The sequence below is a fragment of the Aotus nancymaae genome, unplaced genomic scaffold (assembly GCF_030222135.1).
Source record: "Aotus nancymaae isolate 86718 unplaced genomic scaffold, 86718_ANA_hifiasm-v0.15.2.pri h1tg000067l, whole genome shotgun sequence".
Lineage (NCBI taxonomy): Eukaryota > Metazoa > Chordata > Mammalia > Primates > Aotidae > Aotus > Aotus nancymaae.
This window is the reverse complement of record NW_026988482.1, coordinates 29,455,925-29,475,833: the sequence shown is the minus strand read 5'-3', so window position 1 is coordinate 29,475,833 and position 19,909 is coordinate 29,455,925. Positions and strand designations below refer to the sequence as shown.

The 19,909-nt window shown below is 40.8% G+C and overlaps 1 protein-coding gene across 5 annotated transcripts in view; it reads right to left on the bottom strand.

Moving 5' to 3' along the window:
• CACNA2D3 (calcium voltage-gated channel auxiliary subunit alpha2delta 3) overlaps positions 1–19,909 on the bottom strand; it is a 963,339-nt gene that overhangs the window by 158,286 nt on the left and 785,144 nt on the right. For all 5 annotated transcript variants that reach the window (XR_002478711.2, XM_021671646.1, XM_064367210.1 and 2 more), the window contains one exon: positions 19,472–19,552. Coding sequence is in view for 4 of the 5 variants with exons in the window: in XM_021671646.1 (XP_021527321.1) it covers positions 19,472–19,552 (81 nt within the window). In the remaining variant the exon portion in view is untranslated. The remainder of the gene's footprint in view (positions 1–19,471; positions 19,553–19,909) is intronic.

Genomic DNA, 19,909 nt, shown 5'->3' with positions numbered 1-19,909 from the left:
CATCTCTTCCAGGTACTCTTCTGTGGATTAAGTTTCTTTTACAGAGCAACAGAAATTCAAACACACATGCCAGTCAGCATTCCTGGGAGCTTTATGGTCCATTGGAAAACTGCCCAATTTTCAGTGCCTGGGAAGAGGCTGGTGATCTTACCCGAGGGGCACTGAATGCTTCTATAATTCATGCTAGATCAGTGATACTTTTAGATGTTGTATATGTTATATATTTAATGGGAGCGTCTGTTGGTTGGAAATTTCATAGCTTGCCACAAGAGTCAGAGTATATTTAGTTTTGTAAATCAGAAAACCATTTGGGGCTTTCTAGGCCGCAGAGGAAGAGGAAGATTCCATGTCCGGATAATGGGACTCAGGCCCTCAGTCTGAGGAAGTTTTCTGATGCAAGAGTAAATAATATGTAAACAAACACGAAGAGGATGGGGAGCCAGAATTTGGGGCAGATATTACCAAAAGGCCATATCCACCAAGGGATTGGAACCTTCCATTTATAACTCTCACAGCAGGAATGAATTTAGGTCGGGCTGAAAGCGAGATAATGACTTTTGTGTATCTGTATCTGCATGTATAGCGCACAGAGTGCACGGAGTTGTACAACCACACCCACACATAAACATACTCGGAGCAATCAGTTTACCCACTAATGAAATGCAGCCGTGTCAGGGTGGAAGCCAGCAGCTGTTGTCCACCACCCAGATTGTCCACTCCCCATGCTGAGACAGGAGCATGAAGGAAGACTGAAGAGAGGGGAAATTACCAAGAGACTCAAGATAGGTGGAGGCAGCTATCCTGAACATTATTTAGGCCATGGTTTAAAAAAATCAGGTGTGGCTGGCTTTATTCCACAGACATGGTCTTGAAGAGTTGCATGCAAAGTAAATTTTTGTAAATTGAATCATCATTTTAATGCAGTAGGGGAGCTGGCTATTTAAAGGAACCTTTCATGGAATCTTTCTGTAATAGAAATAATTGGCTCCAGATTTATGCATTTTGTAAATTTGCATTTTCTCATGCTAAGTTTTCTTAAAGTGGAATCTACCTGTTCTCTCTCATGATGCCCCAGCTCATACACAGTCACTTGTTAGTATTAAAATTATTTTACACAAGAAGAGAGCACAGAGGAGTCATGGACATGTTAAAAGCAGAGAATGGCAAATACAGGGGCACTGTCGCTCCAGAGACCATGACAGACATTGCTAATCAATCCCAGCACTCCTCCTAGCTCAGCACCACAGATGCCTTCTTAAGACAGTACTGTAGGCAACCAGAACTAATCAACTGGAGTTGGTTCAAAGGATAAAACACATTTGCCATTCAGGGTACTGGCTCTACATTCACTCCTTCAGGCTATGTAATGATTGGTTTCGATCTTAAATCAGTAGTCCATTCTCTAACTGAAATGTGAATGGAAGGTTCACATGTGTATGGGAGAGATGCAGGGAAATGTATAAACCTACCACACTCTGTGCAGGTCTCACACTGATGCATCCCTAACAATCACAGAGGCAATCTACATCTGCCGTGGTCCTTCATAGCTAGTATGGGCCCCACACACCCAGAGGCTAAAGATGGACCACCTTACTAGAGCAACAATTTTGCTAGATGATTTTTCTAGGGGACAAAGTTTAAACTTTGATGGTAAGTTTCTTTCTGAATATCAAAATAAACTGAAATACCTTAAATTGTAGATCAAAAAAAGACCCCAAGGAAAGCCTGCTGATGCATCAGCTCTGTCCCAGGCCCTGGCACCTCCTTTCCATGGGTCACTCAGTGGGTAAGGCTCAACATCCTTCTTTAAGGACATAGTGACTACTTTCCAAGTAAAAAAACCTTTCTTTCCACGGCCCTGGACTGGGTATGCCTGGCCAAGAAGGCAATGTGAGAAAGAAATTGTATATGTTTTTATACCTTGTCCCAGTTTCACCAAATGCTTCCAGAGCTCACACCGTGTACCGTGTACCAGGCATGGGGCAAGGTATTCTTGTATAATCCTGACACCCACCCCATGAGCCACTTGAACAAATATTACATTAGCTGAGACCTACTGAGGCCAATAACACATGCTTCCTCTTATGGCAGTGATTTAAGTCAGCAAGTATACTAGGCCCTGCCAGAGGTTTGGTGACAGTGGAGATCAACCCTATCCCCCCTACCCACAGAGATTACATGAGGGGGTTTCTGACCCACCACAGAAAACCCTGAAAGTGACTAGAATCCTTGCTTGTCAACACTCACATCCTTTTAGATTTCTAGGTACAGAGGATAACTCAGGCAAACAGACTTCCTGCTTTATGGGCAGTCTTTAAGGAAAATGATTAAAACGATGCACACTTACATTCAGATTTCTATCTTTTGCCTACAGTCACCACAAACAGCAGTTGGCAATGAAAATAATTACTTATCCTGAAATGTCAACAGCTTCTCAGCACAGAAAAAATATAAATCAAATTGTTTAGATTAACAAATGCAGAGTTATCATTTGTTAATATGAGAAATGAAATGTTTTAACTGTAAAAAACATTGCAGATGAAAGACCCAATTTGCAGGGTATTCTGTGTGAACCACAAATTATCTTTCACAACCACTACAGCTCATGAGGGGTAATTTGCAAACGCCTCATAGATTATTTTCAGCTGTTTATTGCCGCTGTCATATTCATAGATTCCCTTATAAAAATGTCCTTCTGTCACAGAGCCTTGCTGAGGGTAAACTGTGGACAAAAATCACATTTAGTGTTGATTGTTTCTGCGAAAACTAAAAATATAGTTCTTTCATCATATTTAGTAGAACAGTATGACTACAGATGGGTGATTTTTTGCTTTGCCAGGGATCATAAATTCACAAATAGATATTGTAGCTGTCTGCAGTGAGGCATAAAAAGAGGGGGCATGAAGAATGTACCCTGCCATAGAGATTTTGGAGAAGGAAGACCTAGACCTAGAATCAACTCCGTATCTGAAAAGCTTTCACAAATAAGGCAAATATTTGCATAATCTTCCTGCAGTGTCAGGAAGAATATTTTGCTTAAGATTATAAAATTCCAGTGGATTACTAAGTGTTTTATTTTTCCCTACAAAAATGGGAAGACTAAAAAGTAATGCACACACAGATTTCTTCCTGAAGGTTCATGCAAATCAAGTCTCCTCGCTTGAGTTAACCAAGTACCCCTGAAACAAGACACCTTTATCTTAGATCCCAAATATCAAAGGAAGTGGTTAAATCAATTTCTAAAATAATCTACCTATAGCACACATTCACATAATTACACAACTGTTAGAAACCTATAACTTTCTGTTGCAGTTCAGGAAGTTACTGTTTCCGGTTTCAGAAGACCCATCAGTGTATTCATTGCTAAATGCTATTGACAGAAACCTACACAAAATGATATCCCAATTCCACATGGCATCACTGGGCAATGGTTTGCATGCACGACTTTAGGGAACCATCCTGTTTGCCCTTTTGATGAAAATGCTTTGTTTTTTAGACTCAAATTGCAATGCAGTCTCCAAGAAATACCTGCCCCATTCAGAGAAGCAGCTGCCTAATCAGCCATTTCCCTTTCAGATTTTTTTAAATTGATTTGTATTTATTTTTACTGATATATAATCCAGATTCTTAACTGAACTACTCATATCTACTTTTTACTCCAATGGCACTGAATATTCGTTTGGAAGGATAGGATGTCAGCCAGCTACAAAGGCCCATCAAAAAGACCCTGATAACAAATCAGAGGACCGAGGACTGAGGAGGGTCTTAGAGAGCATTTAGTCCAGGCCTGGAGAATTTCAGAATAGCTGCCACCAGCCTTTCTATCCATTGCAGCCATTGCTAATAGATCATGGCAAACTTATCTGCTGAGCCCAGACAAGGCCTCAGAGTTGGTTTTTTTTAAATCTGTTTTCCAGGTACCCACTACTGATCAACTGGAGTTGACATAAGAGATTAAGCCTATTTGCTGCTCTGATACAGTTCTGTGTCCTTATTTTACAAGGAAATGGAAGCATGGAAAGGAAAGCAATGTTACAAAAGTCATGCACAGAATTAACTGCAGGCTTATAAAAGCAGTTGCAGGAGAGGGGTTAGCATAGATAAACAACCTGACCCTCACCATTCTTTGTTCATTTTGTGGTGGACCACAGTATCAAGACTATGACTTTATTATATTAATTATTTGGATAAGAACATTTATAGCACCACCATCAGCATTTATTGAGCACCCAATTTCATGCCAGATATGTTCCCAGCTTAATACTTAATTTTCTGTAAGCCTCATAGTAACCAAAACATAGGAGTATTGTACTGCCACATTATATAGGAAAAGACACACTTAATGGCATTTGCCGAACATCAAAAACTAGTAAATGGTGGAGTGGGAATCTGGATGCAAGTCTCCCCAAGATCAAAACCGAGGCACTTTCCAGGACCTGACAGGTTCAAAGAAGTCAGACTTAGGATCCTTGCCTGGCACTGCCAACACTTACCTTAAAGCAGGGAGGGCAAAGAAACCCAACCACGAACCAGGAGGACACTGCCAGAGCTCTGGTCCCACCAAAACCCGGAGGACAGCTGAAGGAGCCAAGGCTAAATGGGGAAATGCGAACCCTTTCATCATCTATAGCTCTGCTGGGCTGGAAAAGGCAGTCTTAGAATGAGAGGGGAAGAAACTCAGTCACACTCTCTTGAAATTAGAGAAAATGAGAAATTTAGAGTCTAGATTAAGATGTTAGCCAGTAAGTAGTATTTCTCATTGAAATATTCATTAATACACAGAAGAGGAGAAAAGTTATGAGGGCCCCAGAAATTGAGACTACTGTTCAAGAATAGCTAAGTCTCCAGGAGGAATATGTACTATTTAAAGCAGGGGTGCAGCCTTGGCAACATGGAAAACCCCATTTCTACACAAAATGCAAACATTAATCAGATGGGATGGCACATGCCTATGATCCCAGCTACACAGCAGCCTGAGGAGGGAGGATTGCTGGAGTTCAGGAGATCAAGGCTGCAGTGAGTCTTGGTGACTGAGTGAGATCCTCTCTCAAAAAAATAACACAAAACAAAACAGAGCAGAAGTGTGACCTTGAAACAGACGAGAGGGGTATCAAGGAGGAGATCAATAGTCTGCACTGCCCATCATGCTGATATGCCTTCCACTGAGACACTGAGTTTTAAAAAAGTCAGAGACAAATCACCCTTTCCTATATGTAGGGTATTTGAGGACATTTAACTTCTACAATACCTCTCACTGAGACCCCACTGTCTTCATTCGTTAAAGATGAAGACTCTTACAACGTGGCATATAGTAAGATGAAGAAAGGAAGAGAAGACAATCAGATAAGCACAATCTAGGGCTTTTCATTTACTGTCTCTTGCAAGAAATAAAAGCCACAGAAGACTTTGATTTATCCAAGTTAAGCAGTCAGACTACCAGGCAGCAGAATGTGGCGTCCCCTTACCAATCCTGTAATACCACACTAAACGGCAGAGGTCCACACAGGACCTGTGTGTGTCAACCAACCTTCCATCTCCAAAGAGAACCCTAAAGTCAACTACAAGGGATGCTTGAGGGGAAGCCGTCTACCCCATTCATTGGCATACACCTCATATTTTAAAGATGATTACAATTAAGGAAGAAAACTTAACTTGGAGCCCCCTAAGAGATCGTTAATAAAAAGGGAGAAGAAAGGCAATGTTGCCTTCAAGATACGGAAGAAAACTGAAAGGTCAATTTTAGAATATATCTTAATATAATTTTGAAAGTTTCTGGTGCAATCTGGTACAGTATATTTGATGTATATATATATGTATATCATAAGTATATTTGGTATACATTCCGTTGGCAAAATCATGTCACAGGGCTGAGCTCAGAGTTAATGAGAACAAGCAGCGTTTGGCGCCTGAAGAGGCGCTGCAGATGACATGGCAGTGGGTGGAGACACACCGTCCCCTTGTCGGGATGGAGAGAATGAATAATTGCAAACAATCATAAAATAATGAATAATCATAGTAAATAATAAGTAAATAAATAATACCTGAATAAGTGATCGATGAATGAAATCTGCCACAGTCGTCATCAGAGACACAAAAGAAACACTGCAACATATTTAATCAGTGATAGAGAGCATGTACTGAGGAACACTCACTCCCGAATACAGAAGAAATAAAACTGAAGTGAAAGCAATGGAAGTAAAAGAAATGAAAGAACAATAGGAATGATCCAATGTAGGATACTTGCTTTTCCTGATAAACAGATTAGAACATATTAAACAAAGGATCTTTTTTTTTTTAAATCTGAGAAGTGATCTTTCCGAGCTAAAGAAAATCCCAAGGTATGTACATCAAGAAAGGCTTACTATAAAATGTTAATGAAAAAAATATGAAAAGTTAGTCTAGATTAGTGCCTGGCACATGTAAGTAGCAATCAGTATAAAACTAGAGAAAAACAAATAAATAGATTCTGGTAAAAATTTTCCAATTTTAAGAACAAATAAAAATTATACAACACAGAGATCCAATAATTTTTAAAAAAAGACCAACTTGAAATTGCAAATCTCAGATATATAAGGGCTCACACAGCATGATATTAACACAGTCCTTTCGAAGCAAAATAACTCAAGATATATTTCAGTTAGTCCAGGAATGACTTATACAAAGCAAGAGGGAAGCAAACAGGAAGACAGAATGTGAGAACTTAAGAACATGAAAGTCATGGCATGAAAGTACCAGTGACATGCACCAAAGTCAGTGAGTCAGAGTTAAGTCTCAATAGTTTTGTCAATATGGTTAAAATAATAATGCAAAGTCAGTAATTTAACAAATTTCTAAGCACCTGCTGCAATTTTCCAAGTATTAAGGATAAAGGAGTGAACAAGAAATATAAAATATCCGTCCCATGAAACAACATCTAGCAGAGGGAGAAGATAAAGAAATACAAATCATATCAGGTGGTGAACAAGCAGATGTGAGGAGCAGAGAATGCTGGGGATATGGAAGAGGAATAGTTTTTATTTTACCTGTGGTTATCAGGAATGTCCCTGCTGAGAAAATACCTGAGCAGAGGCCTGAAGGAAATGATGGAGCCAGTGGTGAAGGTATCTGGAGGAAAAATGTCCCATGGAAAATGCATGGCAGGTGCAAAGGCCCTGGGGTAGCCACAAGGTTGGTGTGATTGAAGAACAAGGAGGCAGTGTGGCTGCAGTTGAGTGGGCAAAGGGGAAGCAGAAGGAGCTGAGGTCGGCGGGCAATAGGGGTCAAATCATGTAGGACTAGTGGGCTGTGGCAGATGCTTTTAGGAAAACTTTCAATGATTCCTGCCTCCTGGTACTCATGCTCTCTCCTGATTGTGGACTGGTCCTAGTGACTTGCTTCAAACAAACAGAATACGGGAAAAGTGATAGGATATCCAGTCCAAGATTAAGTTAAAAAAAACTTTGGCTTCTCTCTTGCTCACTTTCTTCTTGCTTGTCCTGATGTAAGTGAACTAGCTCACTATGTGTCAAGGAGCTAAGAGAGGTCTCTGGCAAACAATGAGTGAGGAACTGAGTCTCTCTGCCCAACAACCCACGAGGAGCTAACAATCCTGCTAATGATTCATGAGTGATGGTGGGAGCATTTCCTCTGTTGAGCCTTCAGATGAATCTGCAACCCTCAACAACACTTTCATTTCAGCCTCCTGGAAGATTCTGAGCCAGAGGACTCAGCTAAGCTGCACCGAGTCCTGACTCACAGATGCTATATGATAGTAAATGTCTGCAGCTTTAAACCATTAAGCTTTGGCATGAGATAACCTGGACCTCTGTGAGAATTCTGGCTTTTAACTCTGAGTAAACTGGGAAGTCAATAGAGAGTTTTGGACAGAAGAGTGACATGGTATTACTTATCTTTAACATGATTTCTGTGGCTCCTATGAAGAATGAAATGAAGGGGCAAAGGCTGGGAGAAGACAGGGGAAGCAACAATCCAGGGTAGAGATGAAAGTGGAGCAGCCCACCGAGGGAGCAGTGGAAGTGTTGAGAAGTGGTCAGATTATGTACATAATTTAAAGAAATAACAGAATTTATAGGCAGATTGGGTGTAGGTAGGAGGAAAAGGAAAGAGTCAAGAATGACTTCCAGATCCTGATTCAAAGCCAGGCACAGGGGCGCAGGCCTGGAGTTCCAGCTACTCAAGAGGCTGAGGCAGGAGGATCACTCAAGCTGAGCAGTTCAAGACCAGTCTGGGGAAAAACGTGTGACCCTATCTCTTAAAAAAAAAAAAAAAAAGACAACAAAGGAGGAGGAGGATGAGGAGGAAAGAAAAAGAAGAAGAGGAAGAAGATCCTGATTCAAACAAATTGTAAAAAATAAATGACATTTTGAAACAACTAGATTTTATGTTCTGACTAGGTAATAGATTTAGAAATTATTTTTAGGTACAGTAACAGTATTGCTATAATAAAATACAAAGACATCCGTATCTTTTAAAGATGTACGCAGTCATATTTATGGATGAAACAATCTAATGACTAAGATTTGATTTAAAATAATATAGGAGGGGTGGTGGTGGATTGGCAAATTGAAGGGCACAGTAGCCAAGGGTTGATGGCTACTGGGATTGGGCACAAGACATGTGGAATTTCATTATTTTTTTTCTGACTACTTTTGAGTACATTCAATATTATCCACAATGACATGCTTTTTTAAAAAAGAATGACTCCAAAGTTTTTGGACTAACTAGATAATGAGAATTACTGAGTTGCATTTACCTAAATTATCAAGGCTATGGAGAAAGGGTGTGAATGCAATCAGGACTTCAGCCTGGCATCTCGATAGGCCTATTGGGGAAAGTGCAAAGACACTGAATAGTCAAGTGAGTTAAGTAAGAGAAGTCTGGCTTGGGAATCACCAGTTTATGAATAGTGTTCAAAGCCTTGAGAGTAAATAGGAGCACAGGTGGAGACCTTGGGGCCCTCCAACATTTACAAATCAGGGAGATGTGTGAATCAGCAAATGAGACCTAGGAGGGCTAAACGGTGAGGTCAGCTAAGAACCAAGTAAAGGGAGACTTCAAGGAGAAAGCAATCAACATGGTGAGGCACTGCTGATAGACCAAGACAAAAGAACCATGGAAGCTACTGAAATTATTGGTGATCTTCAGGAGGAATGTTTCATTGTGGAATAGGTTCCAGAGAGACTGAGAAACAGCAAGGTGGTGGGGGCGGGGCAGCATACAGCATAAAATAATGAGTAATGTATCACACAAATAAAGTAGTGTAACAAAATACTTTTGACTTAAAAACCTCACTATATTGTATAAAATCTGGAAGGTGGTAGAAGAGTAGTAAAGCATATATTATGACCAGACACTATGTTTTCATTCTGAAATTTTATTTTGAAATACAATTACCTACTCCCATGTGGCTGAACTGTGTCATGTATAATTGTGTACTTTGGCCTTGAGGTGAGAATGGCATTCAAGTATTGATCCAGACTTAATGCGGTTCTCATCCAGAAGAGAACCCAGGCATTCTTGGTAAGTGCAAACTTTGGGAGCCATTGGGAATAAAAAGTCTTTGATCAGCACTGTCTCTTTCCCACCAGAGACTGATCAAAGCATTTTCCTCTGGCAAGAAAGTCCACATACTGACTGTCAAAGGCTTTAGGCAGGGGTGTCCAATATTTCGGCTTCCCTGGGCCACAATGGAAGAAGAATTGTCTTGGGCCACATATAAAAGAGACTAACAACAATAATAGTTGATGAGTTAAAAAAAATCACAAAGGATCTCATAATGTTTTAAGAAAGTTTATGACTTTGTGTTGGGCCACGTTGGAAGCTGCACAGCCTGCAGACCGCAGGTTGGACAAGCTTGAACTCTTCTGCTGCAGACTCTGCTCATGCCAGTCCCTTTCTTCCCAGGGGAGGGAAATTCATGTCAGCTCATCTATCCTCTGTGGGCCCTTTACTTAGCATGAGTCATATATATTCTAGTCTTAACTGAGATCAAAATCCCAACAAGGTCACTAGGAGATTTGCTTGGATAAAGGCGGTTAAATAAATCCCCAAATCTCTCATGAGCCATGTTGGAAAAAAAAATCCCATAAACTGTTTTCCACCAAAGCATGTGAGGGCATTTTCAATGTTCTACCAAGCATTATGCTGATTGCACTGTTCAGAGGTTTATAAGCTAGAGTGAAGATTAACTAAATCACTGTCTTGACTTACAATGAAAACATTTATTTTTAGAAAGCTTAGGCTCTTTGACTGGAATTTCTGTGTAACCACACAGATAAACGTTAGGCATAACCAATGGACAACCTCTGATACAACGAAGTTCTGTCTTTACCGTCCACTTACATAACCTCTGATTTAAATATCTACTTCATTTGTATAGAAATATGTTGAAATAGGTGAGTGACCAAATCAGCCTTTTTCGTTGTTCTTTTAAATAGACAGTGTGACATATTTTCATCTGAAGTTGCACTTGGCAAGCTTTTTCTGTAAGGGAGCAGGTAGTAGATATTTTTGGCTTTGCAGTTTCTGTGGTCTCTACACCCCCATCTACTCAGCTCTGCCATTTTGGCAAGAAGGTATCCACAGACAATATGGGCTTGGCTACATTTCAATGCCACTTTGTCTACAAAAACAGGCAGTGGAGTGCTCACAAGATTTTTTGTTTTTTCTTTTTTGTTTTGAGACAGGGTCTCACTCTGTCACCCAGGCTAGAGTACAATGGCATGATTTTGGCTCACTGCAGCCTTGACTTTCCTGGCTCAAGCTATCCTCCCACCTCAGCTTCCTGAGTAACTGGGACTACAGGTGCGTGCCAGCATGCCCAGCTAATTTTTGAATTTTTTTGTAGAGACAGGGTTTCACCATGTTCCCCAGGCTGGTCTTGAACTCCTGGGCTCCAGCAATCCACCTGCCTCAGCCTCCCAAAGTATTGGGATTATAGGCATGAACCACCACACCCAGCCTGACAACGTCTTTATATTGAGAATACATGAACAACTCTTAAAACTCAACAATATGAAGACAACCTAATTTAAATATGGGCAAAGGATCTGAATAGACCTTGCTCTAAAGAAAATATATAAATGGCAAGTAAACACACGAAAATAAAATATGGTCAGTTATTAGTGAACTGGAAGTCACTTCACACCCTCTAGGATGGCTAAAATAAAAAAGACAGATGGTAAGTATTAGAAAGGATGTAGAAAAATTGGAATGTTCCTATATTGCTGGTGGTGTTGTAAAATGGTGCAGCCACTTTGGAAAACAGTTTTGCAGTTCTTCAAAATACCAAACACAGAGTTACCATATGACCCAATAATTCTACTTTTAGGTATGTGCTCAAGAGAACATAAAAGATAGGTCTGCACAAAAACATGTACATGGATGTTCAAACCAACATAATTAACAGCTAACAAAGCGTCCATTTACTTATGAAAGGATATGATAAAGGTTGTCTATCCATGCCAGGGAATATTATATGGCAATTAAGTACTGATACAGCTACAATGTGGATAGACTGTAAAAACATTATGTTAAGTGAAGGAAGCTGGTCACAAAAGGCCACATATTATATGACTCCATTTATCTGGAATGTCCCAAAACAGACAAATCCATAGAGAAAGCGCCAGTGGTTTCCCGGGGCTGTAGTTTGCGAACCTCAGCTCTGAGGCACAGGTACATGAATGTGTGAGTTTCAAAGTTTTAACATAAAACATGTAAAGATACTATTGATATAATCTTCCCATATGCAAGTTTTCAGAAAAAATAACCTAATACAGGAAACAGCACTGACTAGTGAGCAGGAGTGGGCATAACCTATGGTAAAATTCTTAATGAAGAGAGCAGCAATAATAATTTAGCAGCTGATGATTACTGCCAACCCAAATGTAAGTGTTTACCAAAAACTTTATGCACATAAACATTTATTTCTCTCAAAAGGAATCAGAGTCTCCCCCAAAAGCAAAATTGAATCTGGGTATGAGAAATATTCCAATACTGGTTAATTTCTTTCCTTTTCTCTGGTGGTAAAATAAAGGTACACCTTTAAAAAATGAGGCTGTTAGAAATCCAACCTTGGCACCAAACAACCTCCATTACACATGGGAAAAGGAAGGCACAGGGCTGAGGCCTCGGGAAGGGATGACTTGTGCTCACTCATAAATACTCAGTTCACACTGTCAATGTCCATGTGCCACCATGACCTCTAAAAGAAGTGGCTTAACTTGCTGATTTAGAAGACGCAAGCAGGTATGCGATCGGGTCACCCCAAAATTCTGCTGCTCATTTCTGAGTGGAGGGCGCATTGGGACTTTTGAGGAGTTTGGAAAGGGACAGTAACTCTTAGGAGTCAGTGTCCTGGACAGTGAGCACAGAGGATCCAGTTTCTCAAAACTCTGGGCTATTTTTATTCCTGGGGCAATAATCCTCAACATGTCCTTGTCACTGGCTACTGTGTGGTATGCAGAGCAGCTGCTCTAACAGCCAGCTCTAACTATCAAACTTTGCTGTCGACTTTAAATACAGCACTACTATGCTACATCACTAACCCATTTCTATAGAATTTGCTGTCGTCAGTCCTACTGGCTGAAACCTGCTTCTGTCCCTGCATTGTACTCATTTGTTAGCTTAAAAAGAAATGTCAAACACATAAAAAGTCCCACCTAATAGCTGACATTCAGAGCAAAGACTTGCCTTGGGTTTCCCACTTCCCCAGGGGTCAGCTACCCACCTACTCATCAGCTCTGCTTTTAGATCCAGGTAACTACCCCCAAAACCCAAGAGACTCATTCAGGTGTCACTGCACCCACCTGGAATCTCATTCCAAGTTACTGGAGATGTTAGTCCACTGCCCGGAATGCTATATATTCCTATATCTCTTTGCAGACTATAGACCGTATCTCATGATTCAGAGCTCCATTCATGTCAGCTCATCAGGGAGGCCTTCTCGAACCATCCTCCAATATGGAAAGGCACTGCCCCACCACATACCAATGTGCACACAGCTGTACACTTCTCCCCTTTGCTGCTGCCAACCACATTTCATCTCTTAATCCTGCTCCATTCTTTAGAGAGTTATTTACCACTACTAAAAATCCATCCATCCTTCCTTCTTTCCTTCCTTCCTTCCTTCCCTCCCTCTCTCCCTTCCTCCCTCTCCTTTCTTCCCTTCCTTCCTTTCCTTTCTCTGATTCCTGCAATACTTGTCTGTATCTGTCACACAAATTATGCTCAGCATTCTCAGAGGGTTCTGCAGCATTTGTGTGGAACAATTCTTCATTGGGAAGCTGTCACCCCAGTCTCTGGACATCAATGCCAACAGTACCCTTGTCATCAATCAATAATCCCCTGACACCCTCCACAATGCCCTCTGGGATACTTGCTCACAGCTGTATCCCCAGCGCTAAGAACACTGTAGGTGCAATATATATATATATTTATTGAATAAGTTAATTAAGAATAAATGAATCAAGATTTTTACTCTATAAGGGAAAACACTGAATTTGAAAGCACTGAGTTGAAGTTTTCCTGTCAGTTTAAATCAGCAGTTCACAACCTCAGCACTACTGACATGTGAACCAGATAATTCTTTGTTGTGGAGGCTGTCCTGTGATTTGCAAGATGTTTAGCACCATTCCTGACCTCTACCCACTGGATGCCAGTAGCACCCTCCTAACTGGTGGTGCCAATCAAGAATGTTTTTTGATGGTGCCAAATGTCCCCTGGGGGCAAAACTGACCCTGGTTGAAAACTACTGGTTTAATCAGTAAGTTTTCATTTTTGCCAAAATAAAAGAGTTCCTTCGCTCAGATTTTAAAAACTAGAGGTTTACCCAGGCAGACTTGACACATACTTTCTGACATACTAGTTAACTCATACATACCAAATATGTGAGATCCCACCAAAGGAATGCTGACAAGCTAAATGTTTGCCTATAACATTTTGCCAGCATTATTCGTCTAACTCTAATGAAGGGTCCATAGTAAATACTGCATTCAGATTAAATACCACATACTTGGCAACAGTTAATGATCACTAATGTTAATCAATCGCTTTCCTAATTAGCTGGTTAAATGGGATAGTCCCCTTCATTACACTTTCCCAAGTTATGTAAATGAGACCACACAACCCACATTTTCAAATTTCCCCAATGAACAAATCTAAAGTGGTCTGTGTTCCTTGCAAAGAAACTCCCAAACTTACTAAAATTCATTGAATTTTATAATTTAAAAAGGTATATAAATTACACCTCAATAAAACTGTTTAAAAAGAGCTGTTTCTACAAGAAACCAACGTCTCTGGTGTCTAGACTCCCTTTTTTCTGCTGATGTGATCAGATTAGCTATTCTAAGCATCACCTTGGATGCCTGGACCTCAGAAAAGACCTCTACTGATGCAGAGATAACTACTGATCCGACAAGGTTGCTTTCGGGATGGGACACAAAACAAGTTTCTATTCCTTAAAATATTTATATTGAGCAATATCATATTACTACAGTATGGACTAGAGTTTTACCTACTAGTGAGCATCTCTCTTAAGAGTTTTAGTCAAGTGTTATGTTTCCACTGTCTGGTCAGTAAATACGTACCTACATATAGGAGGTGAAAATGAAGCCCATCTTCCTTGAATCATTTATTTAGCCAGTATGGTCCCATATGGACCATATGTTGGCCCTTGTACTTGGCACTGGGAATAAAAAGGTAATTGGGCCTTTACCATTAAAGAGTTCAAAATTATCTAAGAAATCAAAATGAAACATTTTTAGGAGCAATTCTAGATTTTGGTATGTTAAAAGGCACACTTTAAAGCAAGTGCAAATAATTCAGATTTCATTATTTAACATTTTAAACATCTCTAGAAATCTGAAATTGTTAACCAATATTGGGATTGGGTGTTCTGTATTTGTCAGAGAGAGGGCCTAGATGATGAACAGAAAAGTCAGACCAACAATTCAAGGAGAAGAAGAAGTCTCCTGCAGGGTCACGCCTTCCACCTTGCTTCTATTCTTTCTTCCACATTTCTTCTTACCAGGTCATTTCTACCCCTGATATGGTAGATGTAGGGCCTACGACTGCTGGACTAGTGGGCTGGCTCTCTTCAGGGAGAAGAAAATAAAGAATCACCACCATGATCAACGTAATTTATAAAACTCAAGTCAACAATAAGTAAGTTAAGGCAAAACAGGTTTTGCCCTTTCTCCTCTCGTGTGCTCTCTTGCCCTTCTACCTTCCACCCTCCACCATAAGATGACACAGCATGACGGCTCTTGTAAGATGCAGGCACCCGGATCTTGGAGTTCACAGCCTCCAGAACCATAAGAAATAAATTTCTTTTCTGTATAAATTACCCATTCTGTGGGAGAAATTTTTGCAAACTAAGCATCTGACAAAAATCTAATGTCCAGTATCTTAAGAAACTTAGACAAATTTGCAAGAAAAAAACAAATAATCCTTTTAAAAAGTGGGTAAAGGATATGAAGAGACACTTCTCAAAAGAAGACATACATGCAGCTAACAAGCATATGAACAAGAGCTCAACGTCACTGGTCATGAGAGAAATGCAAATTAACATCACAATGAGATAACCATCTCACATCAATCAGAATGGCTACTATTAAAAAGTCAAAAAATAACAGATGCTGGTGAGGTTGTAGACAAAAAGGAATACTTATACACTGTTGGTAGGAGTGTAAATTAGTTCAGCCATTGTGGAAAACAGTGTTGTGATTCCTCAAAGAGCTGGAAACAGAACTACCATTTTACTCAGCAATCCCATTACTGGGTATATACCCGAAGGAATATAAATTGTTCTATCATAAAAACACATGCATGTGTATGTTCATTGCAGCACTATTCACAATAGTAAGCTCATGGAATCAAACTAAATGCCCATCAATGATAGACTGGATAAAGAAAATGTGGTACATATATACCACAGAATACTATGAAGCCATAAAAAAGAAGGAGATCATGTCCTTTGCAGGAACATGGATGGAGCTGCAGGCCATTATCCTTAGCAAACTAACACAGGAACAGAAAACTAAATACTGCATGTTCTCACTTACAACTGGGAGCTAAATGATGAGAACACATGAACACCAGAGAGGGAAACAACAGACACTGGGGCCTATTAGAGGGTGAAACAGTGGGAGGAGGGAGAGGATCAGGAAAAATAACTAATGGGTACTGGGCTTCATACTTAGGTAATAAAACAATCTGTACAACAAACTCCCATAACACAGTTTACTTATGTAACAAACCTGCACATGTACCTCTGAACTTAAAAGTTAAATTTAAAAAAAACACCTCATTCTGTGGTATTCTGTTCTAACAAAACAAAACACTGGTTATTTTATTTATAACTAGGGTGCCTGGCAAAAGCAGAGGCTCAGGAAACTTTTATTTATTGAATGAATAAATATGCCACCAACTTTTAGATTACAATGGGTTATCCTAAATTCTAGCATTTTTATCCTTCCTTTTTAACCAAGAATTTTCTTGTTTGTTTTCTCATTTTATCCCTGAATTGACACAGGGTGAGGCAAGGGGGGATAATAACCCCAACTCTATTTTAGATAGACCTTTAGAGACCCAAGAGTGCACATTTAGCAAGTTACTGAGTGAGTGATAAATTATGTGGACCTAACAGTCCAAGATCTGTGTTTCCAGTCACAATGATACAATGAATTAAGGACTCGACACAACAGAAGGTTCCATGGCTAGGATGAGACTTGGTAGGCCAAAGGGAGAGTCCCACCACTTCTTCCTGTGCAGTGGGAAAGCAATTAAGAAAATGCGGCACGCTGGTGGCAGCTGGAGAGTTGGCAGGCTTCTCAAGAGAAAGACTGTAAGCAATGTCATAGGCCTGGAAGATGGATGGGGCCCGTTTATGCACCGAGGCTGGCGTACAAATGGAATCATGCCCAGTCTGACTGGCCTTTCTTCAAAGATGTCATTGACAGATGAGTGTCTAAATGTTTTTGTTTAAAAAAGAAAACACAAAAAAAGAAAGAAGAGAATAAAACAAAAAACAAGAAAATAACAAAAAAAACCTCTTTCTACCCCACACACATATAGTCGATGAACATGAGATGACCAGGTCGGGCCTGGGAGAGAAGCTGGCCTTCCCAAGGAGTCTCTGATAATTATTTGCATAGTTGTACACCTCTTCTTTTAGATGAGTTCTACTTTAACACAAGGACTTCATTGAAACCTAACATTCCTGCCAGTCGGCTGTCTCCCATCTGCTGTTGGGGCACACTGATGGAAGGAAAGTCTGCTCACACATTCATCTTAATCTGCCAAAACAAGGCTTCTTCCCCAATTAAAATGGCCTTTTTAATTTTAGAGTGGTAAACAGTGTCCACTCAATTTGAGGAAAATACACAGAGGAAAGTTACCAAAGCTAATCACACAGTGACATGATGGTTGAGTCAGAGTCAGGAAAACTTGGGGCGGGGTGCCTGAGAGGCCGCTCTGTTCTTGGAGACAGAAAGGTCTTCTTGAGGTCACTGCCGTCGTGGGGCTGCATCCACAGCAGCCTTCAACATTACAACCAAGCAATTCTGTTTTATCTTATGTCTACCAAACACAGTTTGAAAAAGATTAATGATCACCAATTCTAAACGGTAAGGATTAAATACAGTTCTTCAAATGACCTTGCCTCTTGGCCTTGCTGTGTAATTATCTTTTGAAAATGGGGACCATTTGGCATACCCAGAGAAGCAGTAAATAGGAGGGTGCCTCCTCCATCCACTCACGGTGGACCAAACAGTGTCTCGTGACCTACCTGTGGTCTACGGCCACCTATGCAACTCGATAATAGACTGGCATAGCATTTGGGAGGTGCATGTTCTCCTCTAGACTGGATGCACAGTGTTCAGGCTGAGACCACATTTCACCTATACTCAGACAAATAGGCATTTTTGAAATGTAAGGCATTTGGAAATATGTGAGCATAGTCTGTAAACTTGGACAGAGGTGGCTGGGATAGGCACAGTGACTTTAGGGCTCATCCTTCACGATGTCTAAACTAGAAACCCAAGGAAAGGGTTTTAAAAAAAATTTCAAACAGAGAGCCAGATATTCTGGCCAGCCCATGTCTGTGACATCTGCTGCATGTGGCCTCGGCTCCTGGGAGATAACACACCTTCAGAATTAGCTCGCTGGACCGGTCTGGAGGTAAGCAAGTCTGACCTCCTTTAAGCAAAAATAAATCTCGTTGAGTTAAATGATCCTGTCTCCCACTTTCCTCAAGGAACCTGAGACATGAAGTGACAAAATTTGAAGACAGCAACTGTAAATCCTCAGAGTCCATATCTCCTGGCTGATTAAGAATAGGTCTGCTTAGTTCAAGATGAGCCACAGGTCAGATACATAAGGCTGTCATCCTTGTCATACCCAGTAACTCAGGAATAACCAGGGTAACCGTCCGCAGATCTTTCAACCCTACTAATACAATTACGATGCAGAGGCTAAGTCAGAAAGAAAGTGGGGGGACAAAAGCAGTATTTCCTCACCAAAGAACAACCACTTCAAACAGGGCTCCTTCATCTGCTCCATTTGCACTCTTTCCCAAAAGTATTCAGTGTGTGAAGACATAGAAGTGGGTGTTCAAAGTCATCCTAAAGTGCAACTTATCGAGGGTGACTGCTGGAAAACAAAACTTGCTCCCTTTAGTAAACCTAGCTAATACCAGGTGGTGCTTGGGGCATATCACCCACCCATCAATCAATGGCTCCAAAATGATCAGAATAAACCATATGCCAGCCACACCCTCAGGCCTTGTTTTTATGTCAGCATTTGTCTTCAAAGAAAGGTTTGTGGTAGTCACCAGCCCTTTAGGTCAGATGCCACCAGTGAAAGCTCCCAGCCATCCACAAAGAGCTGCTGACACTCCTAAAAAGTGAGAGAAACGGGAAAAGCCAGAGACAGGTCTTCTTTGACAATGCGAGACTCTCAGTCATATAATATTTTAGCTTTCCCCTGGTCCCAAACCCAACACCTGCAGATACAGCTAATTCTAATTCCCCAGGGGGATTAGGAGGATGAAAATCTCAGTCTCTCTGGAGAAGGGCACATTTCAGTTTGTGTTTGCCTAAAACAAACCTGCAATTTCCTCATACGCCTACTGTCAACCTAATGACACAGAAGCTGGAGATGTGGAGTTTACTTTGAATGAACATGCTACCTACCATCAAGAAATTCTCCTCGGCACGCACTAACAATTTCTCACTGGCTCAGAGCTTAAGGACAGAAACCCTGGGAAAGTTTTCTGTTTTCACATCAACCACCACCAGCTGTCAGAGCCTTGGTTTGAAGGAGATGACACCAAGCTGAGGAGGAAGTAATTTTAAATTGTTTCCTCCTTTGAAAACCTTTTTGGAGGATAAGCATGCTCCATAGAAGTAGCCCACTGGCCGGATGAATGGGCGCCATGCTTACTTTGTCTTCATGGATTGAATCCGTTATTTACCTGCCACCACAGGAGATTTCCGTTCATCCAGGAGCTGGATGGATGTACTCGCTGTCACCACATTGCTTTTATTGACAGGTCCTGTAAAAAAAAAAAACACCACAACAAAAATGAAGTTAATTACAGTGTACACACTAAGAGAGTAATCATATCAGCCCACAGTCACCAATTCTGCAAATTGTTTTGGGGCTCAGTCCCAGGCCCCAGAGTCCTCTGAACTGTGGATGCACTGCCTACGCTGCCAGGCCATGAGTGCAGTGCTGTGAGTCCTCCTGGCTGAGAAAACCAGTAAGCTGAGTTATGACCACCAGTGCGCTGGGGAACATCCAGCCTCTTCACATTGAAACCATCGACCACCATCGAGGGGCCACATTTTTTGGTAATCTGTGGTTTCAAATTGCAGTGTTTACTTGTGTCAGTGGTCATATTTACACTGCC